The sequence below is a fragment of the Triturus cristatus genome, chromosome 7, assembly GCF_964204655.1.
Source record: "Triturus cristatus chromosome 7, aTriCri1.1, whole genome shotgun sequence".
NCBI lineage: Eukaryota > Metazoa > Chordata > Amphibia > Caudata > Salamandridae > Triturus > Triturus cristatus.
Genome location: NC_140590.1, coordinates 1233029863 through 1233053737, shown reverse-complemented (window position 1 = coordinate 1233053737; position 23875 = coordinate 1233029863). Strand labels below are relative to the sequence as shown.

The 23875-nt window shown below is 43.0% G+C and overlaps 1 protein-coding gene across 4 annotated transcripts in view; it reads right to left on the bottom strand.

Annotated features, from left to right (window-relative positions):
* Window positions 1-23875, bottom strand: part of LOC146811699 (crk-like protein) — a 111533-nt gene that overhangs the window by 61031 nt on the left and 26627 nt on the right. For 2 of the 4 annotated variants that reach the window (XM_085618673.1, XM_085618675.1), the window contains exon 2: window positions 8069-8134. In XM_085618673.1, coding sequence (XP_085474799.1) covers window positions 8069-8134 — 66 coding nt within the window. The remainder of the gene's footprint in view (window positions 1-8068; window positions 8135-23875) is intronic. The other 2 variants (XM_085618674.1, XM_085618676.1) reach the window with 1 other exon arrangement.

Below are 23875 nucleotides of genomic sequence, written 5' to 3'. Positions count from 1 at the left end.
ACTCTGGGGACGCTTGGAGGCTTGAGAGCACCGGGATCGCTGCTGTGAGGGGAACGGCTCCTACCTCCTGCCTGCAGCCAAAACACCATGAGGAGAATGGCTGAACTCAATCTCCCAGCTGTCCTGGTGCCACCTTGACACTGCATTCGCACCTGGTGGCGCAATTTAAGCTCCGCCCACCTCCTGCAGCGCGGGACGCTTGGAGGCTTGAGAGCACCGGGATCACTGCTGTGAGGGGAACGGCTCCTACCTCCTGCCTGCAGCCAAAACGCCGTGAGGGGAACGGCTAAACTCAATCTCCCAGCTGCCCTGACGCCATTGTGATGCTGCATTTGCATCTGGAGGCGCGATTTAAGCCCCGCCCACCTCCCGCAGCGCCTGTCAGAGCCTGGAGGAGACTGGGCTGGGCCACCCCTCTTTCGCTGGTGTTTTGCAAACTTTTGAGGTGAGAGCGCATATATTGGTATAACAGCTGCAACGTAATCATGGGAAAGCGAGGGGGGCAGCCGCCACTAAGGGAAACAACCTTTACAATGCAACTATTACATCGCACTACACTTACAACGCAGGCATTACAACGGAACATCCTTTACAACGCATGACACTACAACGCATACCATTACAACGCATACCATTACAGCGCAGACACTACATCGCATGTCACTACAACGCAGGCATTACAACGCATACCATTACAATGCATACCATCGGAGTTAGAATATTAATTTTTAACCCCTACACTATCCAACACTTACCCTACTGTTGCACCCCCTGGAGTTAGAATAGTAATTTTTACCCCTATACTATCCAACACTTACCCTACTGTTGCACCCCCTGGAGTTAGAATAGTAATTTTTACCCCTGTACTATCCAACACTTACCCTACTGTTGCACCCCCTGGAGTTAGAATAGTAATTTTTACCCCTATACTATCCAACACTTACCCTACTGTTGCACCCCCTGGAGTTAGAATAGTAATTTTTACCCCTATACTAACCAACACTTACCCTACTGTTGCACCCCCTGGAGTTAGAATAGTAACTTGTACCCCTATACTATCCAACACTTACCCTACTGTTGCACCCCCTGGAGTTAGAATAGTAATTTCTACCCCTATACTATCCAACACTTACCCTACTGTTGCACCCCCTGGAGTAAGAATAGTAATTTTTACCCCTATACTATCCAACACTTACCCTACTGTTGCACCCCCTGGAGTAAGAATAGTAATTTTTACCCCTATACTATCCAATACTTACCTTAAATGCAATGTAACATTATGCGTTGTAATGGTATGCGTTGTAAAGGTAGTATGCGATGTAATGGAATGCGTTGTAAAGGTAGTTTTTTAAAATGCATTGTAGTGTCATGCGATGTAATGGAATGCGTTGTAGTGGATGTTGCGTTGTAAAAATTGTGTTGTAAGTGCATGCGTTGTAAAAGTATGCGTTGTAACGTCATACATCCGCCACTAAGGCCTGTCACTAAAAGCATTGATAGCATGCTGGAAAGGGCTGTTAGTACTGTGTCCAACGAGATTGAACTGACCGAGAGGCGTCTCTCCCTCGGCATGCGGGTACTCCCTCCTCCCAGTAGCTTGATGGGTACCAATTTGAATGCTACTTCACCCAATGGCACTAACATTAATTCCGAGGCTTCCCTTGATGCGTCCAGCAATGGCGTTATAACTGACGCTCCTTTACTAAACTCTATCCCTCTGGAACCCCCGGCTGCCTCTGAGGCAATCGTTGGGGCGAAACGCAAAATAAAACCTGCCAAAATTATTAGCGCCAAGAGGAAGCAACCCAACCATTCTAGTACATCTCGTACTGCTTTGAGTTCATGGATACATGCTTCTCCAACCCCCAAGACTGTTGTTGCTTCTGTGCACACTCCAACTATTGAACCTTGTCGTTCTATTAGCACTCAGACTGAAACCGGCCTGTTTTCCTTTGAGAGTTGCAGTTACGGAGAAGTCTCCATTAATCATATTGTGGACACTGTCTTCGAGCGTGTAAAAAATCTACTCGACAGTCACTTTGCTACTTTGAGGGAACGACTGATCCAGCCTGAGTCACTTGGTACGAACTCAAGCACCCAGGACAGTTCTACCTAGCCTGTTATACCTGGGAGGACAGCCCTAAATGTGCCATCTAACAATGTGCACAATTCTAATCCTAATACCCTGTCCTGTGTACCCAAACCTATTCCATCCACCGATTCTTGTGGTGTTTGTAATAAAGTTAAGGAGTGATTTGCGCTTGAGCGTAGTAGTGCGGAAAATAGCACCTCTAACAATGGTGGTGTAGAAAGTTTATTTGTTAAAAACGTGCCCCAGCTTATTACTCCTGCCAGCACATCTAATATAGCCCAGACCAGTGTCATCCCAGGAGGTGGCATATTATGTGAGGGAGGTCCTGATACTACATGCATGTTAAGTTTTAACGGTAGTAGGGATGTGGTAAATTTACCCCCGGCAGGCTGCCCTTATGTTGTGATCTTGGCGGGTGTGACCCCTCTTAAGGTAAATCAAGTCAAAACGTGGGATCAACTACGCAACAAAAGTGTTGACTTACTATCCAAACACAAAGGGTTTAGGGTGTCACTCACCAATAACATCATTATGGTACACAGAGTTGGTTGGGTGGGGCAGTCCCCAAAGAGTATCAAGGGGGATTGTATAATCATTCATTTTCGTAATCTGTCAGTGGCTAAATCGATAATAACGGCACAGGAGGCCCATTTCAATATTGCTACTAGCATATGGGCCTTACCCTTGGGCTATTTTTATAAACCCTCTTTGAGAGCTACATTTCCTGATGCTCCCTCTGCCGCCCCTTCCCTCTCTCTACATAATAGGTTCCTGCCACTGTCTGTTTTGGATAATCAGGATTGACTGTCTCCCCCACTAGCACCATCAGTATCACCTGAGTCAGCCGCCTTTCCAACTGTGTCCCCACCTTGTGAACTTGGTACTCCAATTGTGCTTGGCGCTGATCCCAGTTTGAAAATATTAAGCTGGAATGTTGCAGGTCTGAACTTACCTGACTGGTTGGAGCTAGTCCAAAAACAGGATATTTTAATGTTTCAGGAGACATGGGCCACATGGGAGTTATTCCTGGAGGGGTTTGAATGTTTTAATACTGTAGTCCCTATCCCAAATTCTGGTCGACCGGCAGGAGGTCTCTCAATTTGGATTAATATCACGGCAGGTGGTAGTGCAAGGGTCCTTGACACCAAAAATGATAAATTCCAGGCAATAATTTATAAGTGGGGGGGTTTTGGTTTGTTTCATTAATTTTTATAACAATGATTTTCAGTGTGTCCCAAACATGAATTTTACCAATTTGTTTAGATTTATTTCCTTCCTTCAGAAGTCTAAATGTGTCGCTAGCTCTGTAGGAATTTGTCTAGGAGGTGACTTTAATGTTAAGCTACCTAGAGGAATTTATTCTGCTATTCACCCTACCAGCAAGGCACCATTATGTAATAGGGGGGCGAACTATTAAATCATATAAGTACTGATAATGTTTGGGACGTGATGGAACTTGCTGCAGTATCTAAAAGAGCTAACCATATAGAACCTATGTACAGAGGCAGGGGTTCGGCCTCAACCATCGATTTTATTTTTATCTCTTCTTCGTTAGAAAAATGTGTGTTAAAAGCTGAGGTTGTTCCTACTGTCCACGGGGATCATAACCCCATTAACCTAACTTTGAGTTTTGCCCCCAGGCCGACCTATGGCAAAGAGTGTGGTGCAAGGGATCTGTCCCTCTCCACTGATAACCTTAGATTGGTTTGGCGTGGTATAGATAATTAAGTGTTATTTGGTAAGATGGTAAGAACATATCCGGAATTAATTAATACCTGTCTGTCTTCTAAGGAACATAATTCTGCGGTAGTCGCTGCCTTTACGCAGCAGCCATGTGTGGGCATTAAAACCTTGTTATCTAGGCCTATCAAGGAAACACATTCCAGCCTTATTTGGTTCAATACTGATTGTTCTGCAGCTAACAGAGATCTGCGAAGGGCACTTGTTAAAAAACCTAGAGATAGAACCCTCATTAAAACTTTTTGACAATGTTATAAAGTAGCTATCTTGATTAGAAAGGAGGAAATAGTCAGGGAGCGTTGGGACAATCTCGCCCGCGCAGTTACGCTAAAAAACGGGAAGGATTTCTGGTTGGCCGTTAAAGATATGAGGTCTTTAGGACACCCTCTGTTTTCAATCAGTTGTAATATTACCAGCGAGACATGGGTAGCGCATTTTTCTAAGGTTTATTCAGCACCAGTCTCAACTATAGCCCCAAATGAGTATGTAGCCACCACTAGGGGCTTGATTAATTTGCCAGAAGTAGAGGAGGCTATCGAACAGAGTCTGGGCTGCAAAGCCCCAGGCCCCGACGGTTTGCCCATCGACCTTATTAAAAATCAACCAGATTTTTGGGCGCCCTTATTACTGAACGTTTTTAATAATTTAACTGTTTCCACTATACCTAACACATGGTCCACCAGTATTATTGTGTCGATTTTTAAAAAGGGTGATCGTTCCAACCCAAGCTGTTATAGGCCGATCTCCCTGATCGACAACACGCTGAAAATCTTGGGGAGGGTCCTGTATAATAAGATTAGGGTGTGGGCAGAGGAAGTTGGGGTTTAGAAGCAATATTGGCAATGTTGAGCAGTGCCTCAACCTCAACTTGATTATTGGTAAATATACCATAGCTAAAAAAATCACCTATATACTTAGCTTTCATGGTTCTTACCGCGACCTTCGACTTTGTCAACAGGTCACAGATTTGAATTATCCTTTTAAATTATGGCTTGGACGAGTCCCTTGTACATTTTTTAGCTTATTTACATAAAGACCTGTACGCCCGGGTGAGTATTAGCAGGGGCGGTGTGGTATCGAGGTCGGTAGAGGAGTCAGGCAGGGTTGTGTCCTGGCCCCTCTTCTTTTTATCCTTTATATTAAGGATCTGAATAAGACATTGGTAACACTCACCCATGATGTGCCTAGCATTAATGGCAACAAACTCCCCGCCCTACTGTATGCTGGCGATGCGGTGCTAATGGGCCGCATTTTGGTGAGGAGCTTCGTTGATTTTATGGCTAGTTTGGACCTATGAACCAATTTAAAAAAATCCTTTTTAATGGCGTGTGGGTCGAAGAAGTATTTTAATACGTCTATTGTTTTAGACTCAGACTGTTTACAAAGCACTCGCACTTTCCCCTATTTGGGGTTGGTATTCGCTTCTAATGGACTGTGGGCTGACCATGTGGCGTACAATAGGAGAAAGTTTTCCAATTCCACTAATATAATACTTGGCTGGCCCCAGCCTAGGAATTCGGAGGTTGTATCTGCCATCGTTAAGATCTTTAAACTTCAATGCATTCCAACTGCCACCTATGGTGCAGAAGTCTGGGGCTTTACTAACCGTGGTAGCATCCAGGGGGAAAAGAACAGATTTTGCCATAAAATCCTGGGTTGTCCTATCTCCTCTTCACAGTACGCCTGCCATAGTGAACTTAATTTGCCATACATTGAAGATCATATCAAGGCTCGTCCCGCACTATTTTGGCTCACAGTCTGGAAGAATCCCGCAGCGCAACTTACTAGGGAGATTATATCAGACTGCTTAAAATGTGATAGAGGTATGGAAATACCCTGGCTAGCCGCTGTTCGCAAAAGCTTAACTAGCGTGAATTATGAGTATTTATTTTTAAACCCCACTGATTTCGATAGTATAAGTAAGAAAACCCTCCAGCAGGCTTTATACGTATCATTCAGAAAAGCTAGATATGACAAAGAGATTCAAAAAACCTTTGTGGTGAGATATATGCATATTGAGAACATTTCCCATGCTCCATCTAGCTATCTCTTAAAACCCATTGGTCGTTGGGAAAGGGGTTTGCTTTTTCGGCTGAGGATCGATACACTGAAAGTTTTGCTTTGCTTTCCTGTGGGGTACAACTCTAACCTTGATTATTTGCCATGCCCCTGTAATAGCAGATACAAACAATCTATGCAGCATTTTTTATTCTTTTGTAGTTACTATTTAAAATACACCAAAAGGTTTTTGATACCATATTTTAAGACTATACCTACAATTGATTACAAGGCAGCCTATGGGAAGGTTATTGCCTTGGAAGATGAAGAGCTAACCTTTCGGGTCGGATCCTTTTTGAAAGTTGCAGTGGGTACTCGTAACTCAATGTGTACTCCTTGAAATCTGTTCACTTTTACTTTGGCTTTTTAATTGTATTTTAACTTTGATAAACAAACTTCTTGATGAATTTTGTCTTGCATCTGTATCTTTTTATTGTGTATTGTATTATTGGAGGACCTGTTTAAATTGGAAACGTTTTTAAAGCTGTTTTTCTATTTATTTGTGTTCCCTTTGTTATCGGATTGTTCTCATTGTAATATGCCGTTATTTGACTGTACTTTTATGGATATATTCTTGTATCCAAATAAAGATTTTGAATCTAAATCCTATCACTCTCAAAAAGCCTTTTAACTGAGTCCCTTCTGTCACACTAGCAAGATGGGTTAGATGGTTAATGGTGGAGGATGGTATAGACATAGACAGATTGGGAACTCACTCTGTAAGAGGAGCGATGGCCTCCAAATCTTTTTCTCCAGGCTATCAACTTCATGAAATCTTGAGAACTGTGTATTGGTCCACTGAATCCACTTTAAGTCCCTTTATTACAAACTGGTTCTAGATGTAGCCTCAGTGGTGCTTGAAAGGTTTTGAAGAAACATAATCTCAAGCCTCTGGTCCTGATATAGAATAAAAGATTTTCTAGCTATTGCGCCTAGAATTTTCAATTTTATCAAGGACTCGGACGCAAAGATTATTTCACCCGGAGACTTGTTCCAAGCTGCGTATTATTGTTTGTATGAAAGATTCAACCCACCTTGATGCTGCATGTCATTGAGTATGGCAAGTGATTTAATTCAATTGTATGGAGATTATACGTATTCCTTTGTTTCCTTCTAGGAAATGACCAGAAGCAGGAATAAAAGAGAGCGGATGGACTAACCGCATGTTGTGCTTACCTTCCTCTGGATAGACCTGCAAACAGTTCACTTCGGGAGGTTGCCTTGTTCAGTTTAAACTGGTGAGTCCAGTTGAGACATATGGTTTGGTTATGGCATTAAAGCTGAAGAGGCAGAGAAAGAGGGTTCAAAATGGTGCTGAGGTATTTTAGAGAACCGGGGACATGCGGATTGGTGTAAGTATGGTGAGGTCATAACAAGGAATGAAGGGAAACATAGTTTATGTTAAAGTTTAGCTTGATTGACTGCTGTGAGAAACTATTTTAACAAAACAGAAAAGAAAGAAAGTCCTATTCTCCGAGGCCTAATAGAATTGAAAATTCTAGACGCAATAGCTTGAAATGTTTTTATCCAGTTTTTCAAATATTTCCCCCATCAGTGCCGAAGCATAAGCCTTCTTTCTATAGCTATGGTCACAGCCAGGTCTGGTCCGGGTAGACCTCTCGTTGATACCACGGCTATAAGCCACCACCACTGTCCAAAGCTAGGGTAAGCCAAAGGTAAGAGTCTCCAGCCACGGCATCCATATTGCCACAATTTGAGGCAACACTTTGAGGCCCATGTGCTCTGCACGTACTTGTTTCTGTCCTTTGCTACCAGGCCACATGCAACCCCCCTGCGGCACACCTGACAAAGTCGCCTATTAAGGGTATGCTGTGCCATCAGCGGTTGTGGTCAGTGTTTCCAGTGTGCCGCAGCCACGGCTTGTACTTTTGACACTTCAGAGGGCAGACAGCCGGTGAGCTAGAGAGGCACTGCCATCGTCCTCAGCGGCTTGCTCCTCCCCCCCAATAATAGTATTAATAATATAAATATTTATATCATTATTATTATGCTGGATAACTAAAAGGAAGAACAGTTTTAATAATGCTCCCTATGAGAAAAATAAAAGTAATAATAATATTAAGAAAAGTACTAACCATAGTAATAACTTGTTTTTATAGCTCTTCATACCTCACGTGTCTTATTTCTAAGTTCTGTAAACACACGTGCTATGCTCACCTGTTCTGCTTCTTGGGTGTCCACCTCTGGTATAGAGTCTTCCTCCGAATGCTGCTGTGTACACTGCTGGTAAGAATCCAATATTAGGAGAGGTAAATGAACATACCTTAGGCCTACATTTAAAATAGTTCAATCTCATCATGTTTGATATGTAAATATCATTATAAAGACATTGATTCATACACAATCTATATTTAAAAAAAATATATGCTGATTCTTTTTGTGTCTTTGTTTCCCAATGGCTTTGCTGCGAAGCAGGAAATCCTGTTCTATGTATACGCTTCTCTCTTGCTGAATCCTATTTTAATTTGTTGCCAATAGCATCTTTACCTCTGTTTAAGTCTTGCATGAGAGAGAGTTATTGTTTCTTGTAGAACTGGGGGGAGGATGTGGTCTGACGGCTAGGCTGCCGACTTTGGAGCTGGGAAACCAAGGTTCGAGCCTCTGGGTCGCGTCCACACCCTGTGATTCTGGGCAAATCACTTAATCTTCCCGTGCCTACCAAAAATAAAAAATGTGCCCTTGTGTAACGTAACCAGTGCCAATACCTTCGGGTCGAGTTCGCGCTATATAAATCTGCAACAAAAGAAACGAATGCATCTACAAGAAGGCTCAAGGTTCAGTAAAGTGTGTCTGTTTTTTAATTGGTGGGAACCTGTGTTGCCAAAGTGTGCATCCACCAATCAGTGATCAATCAGAACCTAAATGGAGCTGCCACGTTAGGGTCTGCAGTCTGTTTAACCAGACACAGTTAACCACCTTTCTAATATATGATGACAGTTAACTACCTCTGGAAATACTAAAAATACAATTGGGTATCACCTACAGCAAGCACTGGAAGTGCTAATTTAAGACACAGTTTTGGGCTAACCGGTGTCTGAAATAGTTCAAGGGCTATATTAACGAAAATGTTACCAACATAGACAGTGGTAAATGGTTGTATGTCTGTGGAACTTTAAAGGAAAGTGCTGATTTTGTCTGGAAATATATCAGTATTTATTGCCATCCTCAAACGTATTTACATAACACAACACAACAACATAACACAAAGCAAACAAGCAACACAAAATGAACATAAAGGTGCAACATAACAAAACAATCAGCATAGGATACAACACAACAACCACACTACAACACAACACAATGCAGTAATACAGCACAACAATATAACACCACAGAAACAATATCACACATCAAAACTGCAACAAAATGCAAAACATCAAAAATGCACACATATTCTTGTCACGTACTACCACCTATACATACAATCCTGCTTACATGACAGGGTGATAAAAGGTGTCCACACCAATTACTACCTTACTTACCACCAAGGCCATAAAACTGTGTCAGTTAGAAATGTTTTGTGACTGGGCCCCTTATCTCAAATATTGGATGAGGCAGTAGTAAGGAAATAAAATAATCCCACCTGGCCTTTCTGGCAGAGGAGTTTGTTACAAACCTGCTTCGACTGTACCTCTCTGTTAATTGATCTCATGATAGTCGTATTTAGAATGGGATTCGTTAAAGGTTTCATTGGAGAGACTCAGTACCTCCTCATAGTGAATCGGAGGAGAAAACCTGCTCGGGCCATATTACACAAAGTGCCCTGGGGGAGCAACAGGCGTGTGCCCTCGCTTTGTGGAGCCCCAATCCCTTTGGTATTACAAAGTGGGCCTCAGAGACTTGCGCAGCCCCTTCTGTAATACTGATAGCGCTGGCGTACATGTCGCGCCAACGCTATCTAATGAGGGCATGCCGTAATTTGCATGGGGACATGACCTTATGCAAATGAGGGAATCTCTTTGCTTACGAGCCCGCGCTGTATTATGCATGTGGAGGGAAAAGCAAAGAAGTTGTCTGGAGGGGCAGAGACAGTGCACGCACTGCCAGTGCGCCCCTGAGAACAGCCCTCTTGAGGGGACAAAGACGGTCCCACTGCAGACGGGTGTAGTCACTCACTGCACCAGTCTGCAGGGGGGGTCTCTGTCCCTTCTCTAAAGTGCAGGGGGTGCCGCCTGCAAGTGAAAACCAGAGCGGCTGATTAAAGCAGCCACCCCATATTTCACTGAATGCGCTACCCCCAGGGCAGCCCAGAGTTGACAGCTGCCCTGGGGCAGGGCATTCATTGTAATCAGGCGCACTGTTCATGTTTGCACACAGTGCACCTGTCTAAATGTGCGCCATGGTGCAAATATGAACAGCGCGCCTGATGCATAATACGCGTCCTGGTATTTCCACAAGTTTTTAAATCTATGGGCCACTTCTAATGGAAAACTGAGGTTTTTTTATGTTAGAACATTCAATTGAGACCAAACGGCCCTATTACCTAAGTCATGTGCTTTCTTATTTAAACCTGCATACTCACTGGTGTTGCTGCCGGACAGCTGTATATGCCTTCTCTTGTTTTTCACACAAACTCTCCATGTTGGACTGCCAATGTATATACAACAAAGGAGTTAAAATTGTGTCTTTGTGTGTAATATGGCTTAATTAAAAAGAAGCATTAGCAAACCCAATAGGTCAGGTTTTAATTAGTGCCTGCATGTAAACACATTCATTCACACATGGTTGCATGTATTTCATTGGTTGTACTACTGTATGTCGACACCAACAACATTGTGGTACAAGAATATACAGGGACAAAATATAGAAAGGTAAATGCATATAGGAAGCATAGATTTACTATTCCTCACTCCACTTCTACGTTCTGAAGATATATGAACAGCACAGGTAAATATATGTGTTGCTAGGTATAGAAAATCTAAACCTATTTACCTGTTGATATTTTATTTTCTAGGGGGCGTGGCTTGGCGCCCAACGGACATGGCGGCGCTCCCGTGAGGCTCCCGGACCGGCGCGGCGGAAACACGCTTTCAACGCATCCAGCGTGTAGCTGCCCAGCCGAATAGCCATGCGAAATGACGCTCACAAAGACGTGAGCTCCTCCGCTACTTCCTGCATCTTTATTAAGCTGTTTCCTAGAGGTAAAGGCTTTGTGAACGATCGCGCTGCGGCGGCCGCCATTTTGTTTTTATGGATCTGCCCACGAATGCCTGCTCCTACTTAAAACTCGGCGAAAATGGCTACATTTGATCGCTTAAGGCTCTCCTGTTTCAAGTTGTTTTTATGCTCTCTTCTGGAAAATCCTTATGACGGGGCAGTATTAACAATATTTTACCTCATCTCTACACAAATCCAGGAAATTGCATTCACGGCAGCCATTTTGTGAATCAGCTATGCTTTCTACATACTGGGAGCATAGTTCCAAGTAAAGCACAACTGTTTTTCTTTCTTTGTTTCTTCAAACACCCGTTGATTGGGAATTCTTTTTAGCAATTTTTACGTTTATTGCTTGTACATCAGACCTCAGAGTACTTGCATTGGCCGGAAGTAAAAGCAACACATCAAGCAATACGTGGCATATCAGTCCTTCTCATGATAGAGTTTTGAGCAAACCTAGGTTTATCATGTCTCCAATTATTGCCTAGTTTGGACTGTATTTTTTCCATTTATTGTGGATGCATTGTCTTACCTGGAGGTGTTTATTATACGTCTTTCCCCATTTTTAAGTTTTGAACTGGTCTCTACTGGGCTATACTTCATGTACCTTACAAGCTGATGGGCAGAACAAAGAGATCCTTTTTCAATACATCAAAGCCAAAACGCGTCTTCATTAAGAACTCAAAATTATTTTCAGAGCTATCCAAACTGGAACATCTTGAGTCTCTGGCTAAAGAGAGCAGCAACACAACAATGGAACCCCAACGAATAGTACCAGGAAAGTCAAACGTGAAACGACTGAAACAGGGTCCCCCTTCACCACCCAAACCAACTTCTCCAGTTTCAATGGAGTTGTTGCTACAAGAAATAAGGGCACTTAGACCCTTTGTTGAAGAAACCAATTCCAAATTGCAAATTCTCTCCGATAACTGGTCACAGCTAGACACTAGACTCACAACAGTAGAGCATAATGTTTCCTCCTTTAGTGATACTACCAAAAATGTCTCGCTCTTGCAATCCCAATTTTCAACACTCCAGAGGCAGATCGAGGACCTCGAAAATCGCAATAGGAGAAACAACATTTGTATTTATGGCCTGGTGGAAGGGGCTGAAGGTACAGACTCTATTACTTTCTTTAAATCTTTTCTTCCCAAGATTCTTCATCTACCAGAAGATACCAAACTGAATATACAGTGTGCACATAGATTGGGACGTGTCTCTACAAATTCCTCTTCCTCACAGAGACCAAGAGGGGTCATCCTTTATTTTCTAGAGTACACAGACTTATTGAAAGTTCTTACAGCCGCTAAGGCTCTCCAACGGATCTCCTGGTCTGGTTCCACACTCTTCTTTGCCCAGGATTACTCTAAAGCCACAGCAGCCCGACGTAAAGCCTTCCTTGATATGAGACCAGATCGATGCTCCATGGGTGCCAGATATGGCCTCTTTCATCCATGTTTATTCAAAGTCACTTACAACAATAAGACGAAATTCTATGAAGATCCAGTTTATCTGCAAACCTTCATCAATTCGCACAAGACAGACCTTATGGACTCTTCAAGACCTTCCTCCTCACATGTTACTTGACTCTCATTTAACTTCATACATAAAATGCCACCTTTTTCTTAGCTAACAAGGGGTTCGCTGATATTTAACTCAATTTATTGATAGTTCAAAGTTATTTTTAATATTTCCAGTTAATGCTACTCAGTTTACTTTTTTTATGTTTGTCATTTCTCCTGTATTTTATCACTAAAAATGTTATTGTATCTTTTTTGCTTCCGCAGTTGTGCCTACGTTATGGCGTGTTCCCCCCCTGGTTCGGTTTGATCTTCATTGGACGTCAAGTCTGTCCCATGTCGTTCCACCTACCCCCATGTTCATGTTCCCTCATTGCAAGTCTATACTCCTTTATTTCTCTATCTTTCTACCATTTAACTTTGGTACGTACTCCTGTTTCCAGTATTACAGTTGATCTTTATCTTTGATCTTGATTTTCCGACTCTCCTATTTCTTCTTGCTATGTTTTTCCTTGAATTAATCTTCTCTTTTCCTTTTGCACTATCTGCTACTGCTCTAATGAATTGGACTTCTGGTTCTGGTTCTTAGGTCATTTCGACTCTAGCAATTTATGTCGTTGAAATTAATTTCATGGAACGTTAGAGGTTTAAATTCTCCTATTAAGAGACAAAGGGTCCTAACTCATTTGGCTAAATTGAATGCCGACATAGTATTCTTGCAAGAAACACACCTTAAGGATGTTGAGTCGCTAAAATTAAAGAAAGGTTGGGTAGGGGAAGTTTTCTTATCTCAGGGAGATGGTAAGCGAAATGGAGTGATGATCCTATGCCGTAAATCACTCCCAATTACATTACTATCGAAAGAATCCGATGTTGAGGGTAGATGGTTGAATGTTAAATTGTCACTAAAGGGTGTTCTAGTTTTTCTCATCAATGTCTATGCTCCTACAGGAAGCAACACTTCTTTTTGGCCTGCATTGGCCAAACATGTCACCAAATTCATCGATGATAATTTTATATTAGCTGGTGACTGCAACCAAACTTTTGACCCATTCATTGATAGGAATTCCAGATTTCCTTTTGTCCCTAATAAGCCCCATAAAGCTTTTGTCCATGCTATTACTCAGCATAAACTCCTTGATGCTTGGCGTCTATGTAATCCAGAGAATATACTTTTTATTCTCCTACCCACCAGTCTCAGTCGAGAATTGACTATATATTTGTTTCCCATAATATTTCGCAATCCCTCACCAATGCAGAAATTGGTCCCATTTTATTTTCGGATCACGCCCCTGTCTCAATTTGCCTTGATATCCTGCCTAAAAGCGCTGGCCCTAAAAGATGGCGTTTTAATAATGCTCTACTTTTAAAGTCAGAGTTCACTGCTTCTTTTAGCACTTTTTTTGAAGAATATTTTGAGATTAATCAAACAGAGTCTATGCCAGCCTCAACTATTTGGGACGCTTTTAAGGCCTCAGCACGAGACTTCATCATTACCTTTGTTGCCAAGAAACGAAGAATTTCACGTAAATTTTCTAATGATCTCCTACTTGACATTAAGAAACTCGAGCACTCTTATTATTCCTCTCACTCGAAAGATTGTTTAACAGCTCTTATAAACGCCAAACTGCAATTTAATAAAAAATCGACAGATGATGCCTCATTGTATTTGTTAAAATCTAGTGAAAAATTCTATGGATGTAAAAACAAAGCAGGGAAAATATTGGCTAATTATTTAAAAATCCGACAAAACAAATCGAATATTAATTCTATTTACGATGAACACTCTGTTTTAAAGTTTAAAGATGTTGAAATTTTAAATGAATTCTCCACTTTCTAGAAATTATTGTACACATCCGAAGCACAACCCACAAATCATTCCTTATCACACTTCTTTTCAACCATCCAAAAGCTTCATCATACTCCTCCGGATTTGTCATCGCTGGAGACAGATTTAACACAGCAAGAACTCCTAAAAGCTCTGCAGCACCTTAAGAAGGATAAAACACCTGGCCAGGATGGTTTTACTGTTGAATTTTACACCCATTTCTCTAAACTCTTACTGCCCAAATTACACTCTTTAATAAACTCTTTTTGCTCTTCAAATAGCTCCTTTGACTCCTTTTCAGAAGTACACATTTGCCTTATTCCTAAAGAGGGCAAAGACTCTAAATACTGTAAGAATTATAGGTTGATATCCCTGGTTAACATTGATTATAAAAAAAATTCCAAAGCGTTAGCCATACGCCTGGACTCGTTTTTGCCAAGCCTTCTGGGTAAGGAACAATCCGGCTTTGTCAAGGGGAGATTCATTACAGACAATACCAGGCTTCTCTTTAATGTCTTATCCAAATCCTCTCACCTAAAACATCCCCTTGCGGCAATTGCTTTGGATGCAGAGAAAGCATTTGACAGGGTTGAATGGGCATATTTGTTCCATACTCTTAGATGGTTTGGTTTTGGCCTCAATTTTATATCCTTAATCTCTCTTTTATATTCAAACCCTTGTGATGCTGTTTGTGCCAATGGTATGATTTCTCCATTTTTTGATTTGGGTAGAGGAGTGCGTCAAGGATGCCCTCTCTCTCCCTTTTTATTCAATTTAGCTCTAGAACCTTTTCTTTCCAAATTACGTCAAAATCCTAATCTATATGGTTTCCAAACCCCACATTCCCACATTAAACTTGCTGTCTATGCTGATGATATTTTACTCATATTGTCAAAGCCAAAAGACTCAATACCTGCCTTCTTAGCAGAAATAAGGTCATATTCCCTTATTTCTGGATATAAACTAAACATTGATAAATGTGAGATTTGACCAAATACACTTTTAAATCGGACATTCACACATCTAATTTTATATGGAGCCCCAAACATATTAAGTATTTAGGATTACATATCACTCCCTCAATCTCGGATACGGTAACGTTATGTATGAATATATGTATTCAAAAGATTTCTGATCTAACTACTAAATGGCACCCCCTTTATTTATCTTGATGGGGCCGCTTAGACACTATATAAATGATGCTGTCACCCATAGTTCTGTATACTATCTCTAACATACCAGTCCATATACCTGCCACATTATTTAGGAAAGTTAATTCTATCCTTTCCTCCTTCTTGTGGAATAAAGAGAAATCCCGAATGTCCATATCAAAACTAATCCGTCCTAAGACGGAAGGGGGAGTTAATTTCCCTGACTTTCAAACATATCAAAAAGCATTTCTTTTACGTCAAGCTTCTCTTTGGTTGCTTGACTCCACAGAAGAATATCCTCTATGGACCTCAACTGAGTACCTTTTTTTGTCTCATTTCTCCTTTTCAGAATATCTCTCTTTCTCACATAAGCCGCAGTCCCTCTCTACCCCTATCAATAAACTAACTTCCAAACTGCTTGAATCAATCTCCCCTTCAATTCCAGTCACCAAAGACTATTTTCTCAATTCAACAATCTGGCATAATAAAAATTTGCTCATCCGAAAAAAGCCCTTTTATTGGAAGACTTGGAGGCAGAAGGGACTAATATGGATCCATCAATTGTTCTCACAATCTAGATTTTTATCTTTTTCCTCGTTAAGCCATTTATTTAATCTGCCTGCCTCATTTATACATAAATATATTTTGCTTGAAAATGCTGTAATGGATACATACACCCATTTGTCTGCTGTACCTGACACCCTCAAAACTCCAGGTACTTCATTACAACTTTATACTTTATTAAAAACGTTGCCTAAAGCTTCTACTATATACAGCTATTTACAAAGTACTGACAAAACCAGACAGAATTCTAAAATAGAAGAGGCATGGGAACGCGACTTTATGATATCCTGGCCAATGTCGTTATGGACGAAAATATGGTCCAAGATCTGCAAGTCTTCTAGAGCAGCTAACACAACGCAAACACTATTCTTTGTATATAATAGACTTTTACTAATACCAAATGTCTTAAGCAAACGGTTCACCCCTGTGTCAGACGTCTGTTAGACTTGTTTGTCCCCAAATGCTGACTTCTTTCACATGCTATTTTCCTGCCCACTTTTACATACTTTTTGGAAACAAGTGTGGTCCCAAATCAATCTAATTTTTGGCACTAAGTTTTCTCTTTCCTTTATTCATATTTTTTTGGGAAGCCTCTCGTCTATCTGGGATACTTTTGTGCTCAATGTCAAACTTATTGACTTGCTATTAGCAGTTGCTTTTCAACAAATTACTACCAATTGGAAAGACTTCACAAAAATTTCCTATAGGGCCTGGTGGTATGCGATTTGTCATAATCATAGATTGGACACTTCCTTTGTATATCCTATACAACTGGCTACTAAACGTTTAGACTTATGGTCTCCTGTTACAATATTTATTGATGCAAGTGCAGCACGTTGCTCTCAACTTCGACCGTCTCAACAAGAAGTCCTTAAACCTCCCTGACTCCTCTAATTGTTCCCAGATACTTATATATTTTATTGTCTTCCACATTTCATTTGTATATTTCCGTCATGTTTCCTTTTTATGAATAAGTCCGATTCGTGTACTTCCATATTAATAGATTTGTAATGTTGACATAAGCTTACTATTCTGTACCATGTATTGACACCTTTATTCTTATCAATAAAACTTTCTTGAACTGAAAAAAATATTTAATTTTCTATAATCTGGCCATATTATTGTTTCAATATTCAGGGGGGCCACCATTTCATGTTCATGTGCTGTTTATCACATTAAAGCCTGCACTATTGATTTTGCCAATACTGGGATTTTTTCTCTCCAAAAAGGAGTTTTTGTATAGAATGCAAATAGGGGTTATATTAAATTTAAAGTGAGAAACAGTGTGATGACTGACTGTTCAATAAAATAGTCCATCTTGCACTCAAACTGCAGTACTTTTTGGAAAGCTGGATGACACACCAAACAGTCAATAGTATGAAGTGAAAGATTACTGCGCCTCTGGGTTGAGCCAAAGTACACTTTATATATAGTGCATAGGTATATTACAAAATGGCAACAAAATATATTGCTAACAGCTGTGGTGTCGAACCAGACCTAATGTGGATTATGATAGGCTAGATATAAACATACTTTCTCATGCAGCTGTTCTTAGGGCATTTTGTTAAAAAGGGTTTTTGACAATGTAAATTTGTAACATGAATCTTAAAAACATTGGCTTCGCTGTAGTCACTTGTATTCAAAAGGAGGACTGTAATTGAAGCACCGGGGACACACAGTTACTCATCTCAAATTAAAGATGCGAGGTGAGGCAGTGTTTTTTCTATTTTAGAACAGTGAAAGTTTGGTGAGAATTCAACAGAGTGTTTCCTTTTCCTCCATGCATGTCTATGCACCAAAACATTTTGTGCTTCTTCATCATGTAAAATGAGGCCTCTTAAAGTACCAGGGGACACATTACATATATTTAATCAGTGTCACTGCATTTCCATGCGTCTCAGGATTATCCAGATTTCAGTGGTGCTGGCACACTTGCGTAATTTAAATTGCACTGGCGTAATTGTGGGAATTTCATGTTATTCTTGTTAAGCAAAATTCCTGAAATCAAGCCATTATGCCAATACGTAAAATTGTCCTCCTTTTACAGTAAAAAATTACCACCAACGCATGTAAACAACAGAATCCGAGCTGCTTTTTTCACAGTGCTTTCTTTAAATGTTTTTTTGCCAAAAACGACACAAAGACGCATTTCATGCTTAAATAACGCACGGACTGACGGATAAATATTTTGCGTAACTGCGTGTAATTTCCACGTAATTATTACAAATTTTCCCGCAATACGCTAAAGCAAATTGCGCAAATGTCGCACATCCCTACTTTTTTACAAATTTTGCTCTGAGAGGTTGTACTATTGTGCCTGTCCAAATATTCATGAGCTGTATCATGAATGTATGGACAAGCAGAGAAATGAGCTTAACGTTATTTTTAATGTAATAAAGCTGTTTACAGCACATACCCTAACTTGGAAACTCAGGAAAGATTGGACTTAGTGAATGAGCTGCGGACAGCAAGGTTCAGAAACACAGAGTGACAACCATGGCGCCATTTCCAAACTGCTCGGACTGTGGCTCATGTATTAACAAGTACAGTTACTGTTTAGTGTATGCTACCTAGGAGAATAGTGTGTGTACCCCTGCCTGCACTCTTAGGTTAGCCCGCCTGCACTCTTAGGTTAGCCTGAGCTCCCATACCTGGATAACATGGCCAGTGAATCGGCCTGAAGTGGAATTGGCAATCTTTCTCTGCAGCATGGAAGATCAGCGCCAGCAGAGCGGCATGTCGAACGCAGAATTAGTTGCAGGACAGTTGTGCCTGGAGTGCTCCTCTGGCCCGTAAAAGGGCAGTGCACCATTTATATAATAAAAACCACACTATGTTAGAGGTACAGCTCTGATGCAATTACATATCTAGATAGTAGAAGTTGTCTACAAACCGGCAACTCAAGCACTAGGGCAGCTTGTTCTGTGTTCCTAGCCTTGAACGGAGTGTACAGATTACATAGCGAGAAAGGCTTTCGTGTGCACAATCTTTTCAGAATAAAATCTTGCAAGCAAAAACATGTAAAAATAACATTGCTAAAACAATGTCAGCCTAACGCATGTAAAATATAAAACTAAAACGGAGAACCAAAGTGGGCCCAAGAAGGCCCCACGACAATCTGACCTATTAGTAGAAAGGTCAGTTTGCAAAATACCATTGAATTTTCAACAATCGGTGTTCAAATTGTGACCACTTTTAGCGACTCTAATGTTCGTACATATGGCCCATCATTAATAATGCAACTTTCTACATGCCGCGCCTCTTTATCCCAGTAAGATAACTTAATAGGTTAATCCACCTGCTGCAGAGATGAATATGCATGTTATCTTCGCACCTTTACTTTGCAAAGTTGAAGAATTGGTGCTGGCTTCCTTATAGTTAAATGATTAAGGCCCCCAGATCTTGTAAATGCCTCATCACAGACAGCGGTACTTACAGCATGCTATAAATCTATAAATACCTTGTACTCTGAGTAGTCTGTGGGAACTGCATGCCGAAGTGGTGAGTTCTGCAGCAAATTGTATGCAACGGAATTTACCACACATATTTCGCCTGGTAAATGTCACTGTGTTTCACCTGCTTAAATTTACCAGGGTAACACTGCAGAGGGTGCAGAGTTGACCGCTATATTATGGCCTACAATATCTGCTGTGATTGGAGTTATGTTATGTTAAAATAAATTTATAAAGCGCACGTACACCGGGGAGGTTTCATGGCGCTACTTTGATTGATACCCAAGTCCTGAGGCACATTTAGAAGGCCTGACGGAAAAGCCAGGTCTTTAGGAGGCTTCTGAAACTGAGAAGATTGGTGCAGAGACGTATTTCAGAGGGAAGGGAGTTCCAGAACATGGGGGCCAAGATGGCAAACCTGGCACCACCAGTGCACTTTAATTTAAAAGAGGGAGTGGACAAAATTATCTTGTGTGCTGAACGAAGATTGCGTGTAGGAACGTGCTTATTAAACATGTTGTTCACAAATTTAGGGCTTCTCCCATTGAGTGACTTAAAAATAAGGCACCCAACCTTAAAGGCATAGCGTGGACTACCAGAAGCCAATGAAGTTTCTTCAGAAGAGGAGTAACATGAAGGTGCCTGGGTTGATGAGCAATCAGGCGTGCAGCCTGGTTTTGAACCAGCTGTAGGCGTTTAGATAGAGGGGAATGCTGAAGTAAAGTGATAATTTAGCCCCAGAATTATAATTGGGCGCAAGTCCATGAATAAAGGCAGAGGCAACACAATAATATGAAAAGAATGGGCAGCAAGTGTTGAGTTACTGGTGAAAGGTGCATATTTAGAAAGTTCCTCTTTTATTACAAATGGCATGCCCATGAGATGGCCTCTGGAACGTGGGTCTCCCTGTCAGGATTCGTAGGCCGACGCGCCTACCTAGCGTTTAGACTACATTTCCCAGCAGCCTCGAGGACCCGGAAGTGGACGCCCATATAACGACGTCCCCCGCAGCCGAAGGTGTGCGTTATTCTACTTTCCAGAGGAAACTTCCGTGTTCGCCGCAGACGAGCGGAGCTGCGCATTGTCCTCAGAGAGCACCTGGAGTTTAAGGCACCGAGCAGACGGAAGCCGCGCACGGCGGAAGGACAACATCCAGCGTCTGCCGTGATTCGTTCAGGAGCAGGTAGGAAGCGAGTCCCTGGCTCCTTTCCCCGTACTCACGCGCTCGTAACCCAGAGGGGAAGCGAGAGTGCAGAACCGTAGGTCCGCGAGGAGCGGATATCACTTGGGAGGGCACCATAGGAGGTGCACCAGACTTGTACTATTTTCGAGGGTGCTACTCACCCCACACAGACCCCCTCCGGGTTCGGAGGAGGAGTATCCCGACCAAGCCTTGCTCGGCTGAGCAGGGGGACTAAGGAGTAGGGGAAGCCTTGCTACCCACCTGCTGTATGGGTGGTGAGGATTAACCATCGAGCAGCAGTGGTACTTTTGGGGAAGCAAGACTAGTAGCGTGTTGATCCTCACGGGTGTGAAGGAGCGCTATCTATTTGGTATACTCAGGCGGCGGTATAGTAACCGTGGAAGCCAACAGTCAGTACATCGGAGCAGAAAGAGCGCTTAGGGAGTGGATGACTTCACCTCGGGTCTGAAGAAAGACTGAGGCTCATGACTTTGCGGGTGTGACTGAAGCTGAGTGTGGTGGCTGTCAGACATTGAATACGCCTGGGTATTGGAGTGAGATTTTTGCGGTCCTGAGAGAGGTATCTCAGTGATCGCGGGGAAGGATTCCCACTACACATGGTAACTACCTTTCTAGTGAGAATTATATGAGAGTAGCTAGACGTTGTAACTACGATATAACTTTTGTGCCATTTGTCTTTCAGGTTCTATTCCCCGCTCTCCCTTCCCCCCTTCCTGTTTTCCCTCGCCTGATCGCCTTTGGGCTCTGTAACCTTTTGGTTGGAGCCCGGGGATATCGGGAGGTGGACCCCTATTACGTCGCTCGGACCCTGAGGAGCTCAGCAATCCTAACAGAATAACGCACCGACGAATCGTGCTCCTCCTGGTCCGAGGTGTACGACATGGCCACCTTAGATGAAGTAGTACAAGCGCTAGCCTTGGTCCAGCAGGAACTAGTGGCATCACGAGCCGAGACGGCAGCCCTGAGGGACAGGATAGATAGATCGACGCGTAACCCCTTCGATGCCTCCCTAGGGGGAAGCCCGCAGATTCAGGTGACGGTGCCACCGCCCATTCCTTTAGCCAGTCCGGAACGGTACTCCGGAGATCCCCAAAAGATACAAATCTTCTTGACTCAGATTATGCTATATTTCTCGTGCAAGCCCTCCTCTTTTCCCACCAATCACTCACGGGTAGCGTTTGCGATATCCTATCTAGTAGGAGACGCGGCCTCTTGGGCGGTCCCGTTGGTCAGAAACAATGATGTGGTTCTGTCCGACTGGGACGCGTTCAGAGCGGCTTTTGAAGCGGTGTTCGACAGACGAACCACCACATTCAGTACCGACAGAGAATTGCTCTCCTTGAGGCAAGGGAAGAGCGACCTGGTTACCTACCTCACCTCCTTTAACCGGTTGGTGGCAGAGACGTCCTGGCCCGAAGACAAGCGGATGTCCTTGTTCTACCAGGGATTGAGCGAGGATCTCAAGGACCTAGTGGCCCAGATTGACCCCCAGCCTACCACGTGCACCGCCATGATGAATCTGGTATTGCGACTGGATGGGCGCATGGCGGAAAGGATGGGAGATAGACACAGAGGGATAGGGTCCACTTACAGATCCGCACGGAGAGACACGGCTCCGGTGGCCTCTGACAGCGAACCGATGGAGGTAGGGGCAGTGAGAGCCCCTTTGTCCAAAACCGAAAGGGAAAGCCGCCGCACCCTAGGCCTTTGTATGTATTGCGGGAAACGCGGGCATTTCGTGCGCGAATGTCCGGCGAAACCCAAAACCACCCATCCGTTGTACAGAGGAAAGAGGGCAGCGGCGTCTACCTTAAGTAACGAAAGCAGCGGTTTGGAGAAGAGCCTGGGGGCACCCTCGGGGGATACGGAGTGGAGAATACCGTCGTTGACCACGACTCGGTCCACCCGCACTGAAGCCCACATAGTGTTACAGGCCGGGCTAGAAGTAGGGCAGCAGGTGCATCAGGTACTGGTAATGTTGGACTCGGGGGCCACTGGCAACTTCATAGATCAGGGGTTGGTACGGTCTTTATCGATAGGGGTAGTCCGCAGGGACTCCCCGGAGGAAGTACTGGCCGTAGATGGAGAGCCGTTGAAATCTGGTCGCATTACACTACATACCGAAAGCCTGAAGATGTCCCTAAGAGATGGGCCCGATCAGCATATAGAGGCCATAGAATTAAATATCATCGAGGCCCCTCAATATGAGGTTATTCTAGGAATGCCGTGGTTCTGTTGCCACAACCCGACGGTGGATTGGAAAGCCCGGACGGTCCGGTTTCTCTCACCAGGTTGTGTGGACAGATGTCTACAGAAACATCAAGCGCTGGCCCTGGCCTTGACATACCCCTTTTGTGTCGCTACGGCGGCAGAAAAAGAGGTGGAGTTGCCGGTGGTGTATGCAGGATACGAAGACGTGTTCAATAAGAGACAGGCGGAACGTCTTCCTCCACATAGGACATACGATTGTCGGATTGACCTGGTGGAGGGAGCCGTCATCCCCACGTGTAGGGTATATGCATTGTCCGAGCCTGAAACACGACATCTGAGGGAGTACTTAGACCACTACCTGGCACTGGGATTTATCCGGCCATCCCGCTCCCCTGCAGCCTCTCCCTTGTTTTTTATAGCTAAAGCCAATGGCGAGCTGAGAGCATGTTGCGATTACAGGAGTCTGAACAAGAACACCATCCGGAATAGGTACCCGTTGCCACTCATCAGCGTTCTGTTGGACCAAGTGCGTAAGGCAGTCATCTACACTCGACTAGACCTACGAGGGGCCTATCACTTGGTGAGGGTCAGACAAGGGGATGAGTGGAAGACAGCGTTCAAGACCCGTTTTGGGCTCTATGAATATCTGGTGATGCCGTTCGGGCTCTGTAATGCCCCGGCGGCATTCCAGTTCTTCTTGAACGAAGTCATGCGAGAGTACATGGACATCTTTGTAGTCGTCTACATAGATGACATTTTGATCTATTCCTCCACGATCGAAGAACACACCAGACACGTAGGGTTGATCTTGGAGAAACTAAGAGAGAATAAGCTGTACTGTAAGCTCAGTAAGTGCGAGTTTGGGGTGGACACGGTG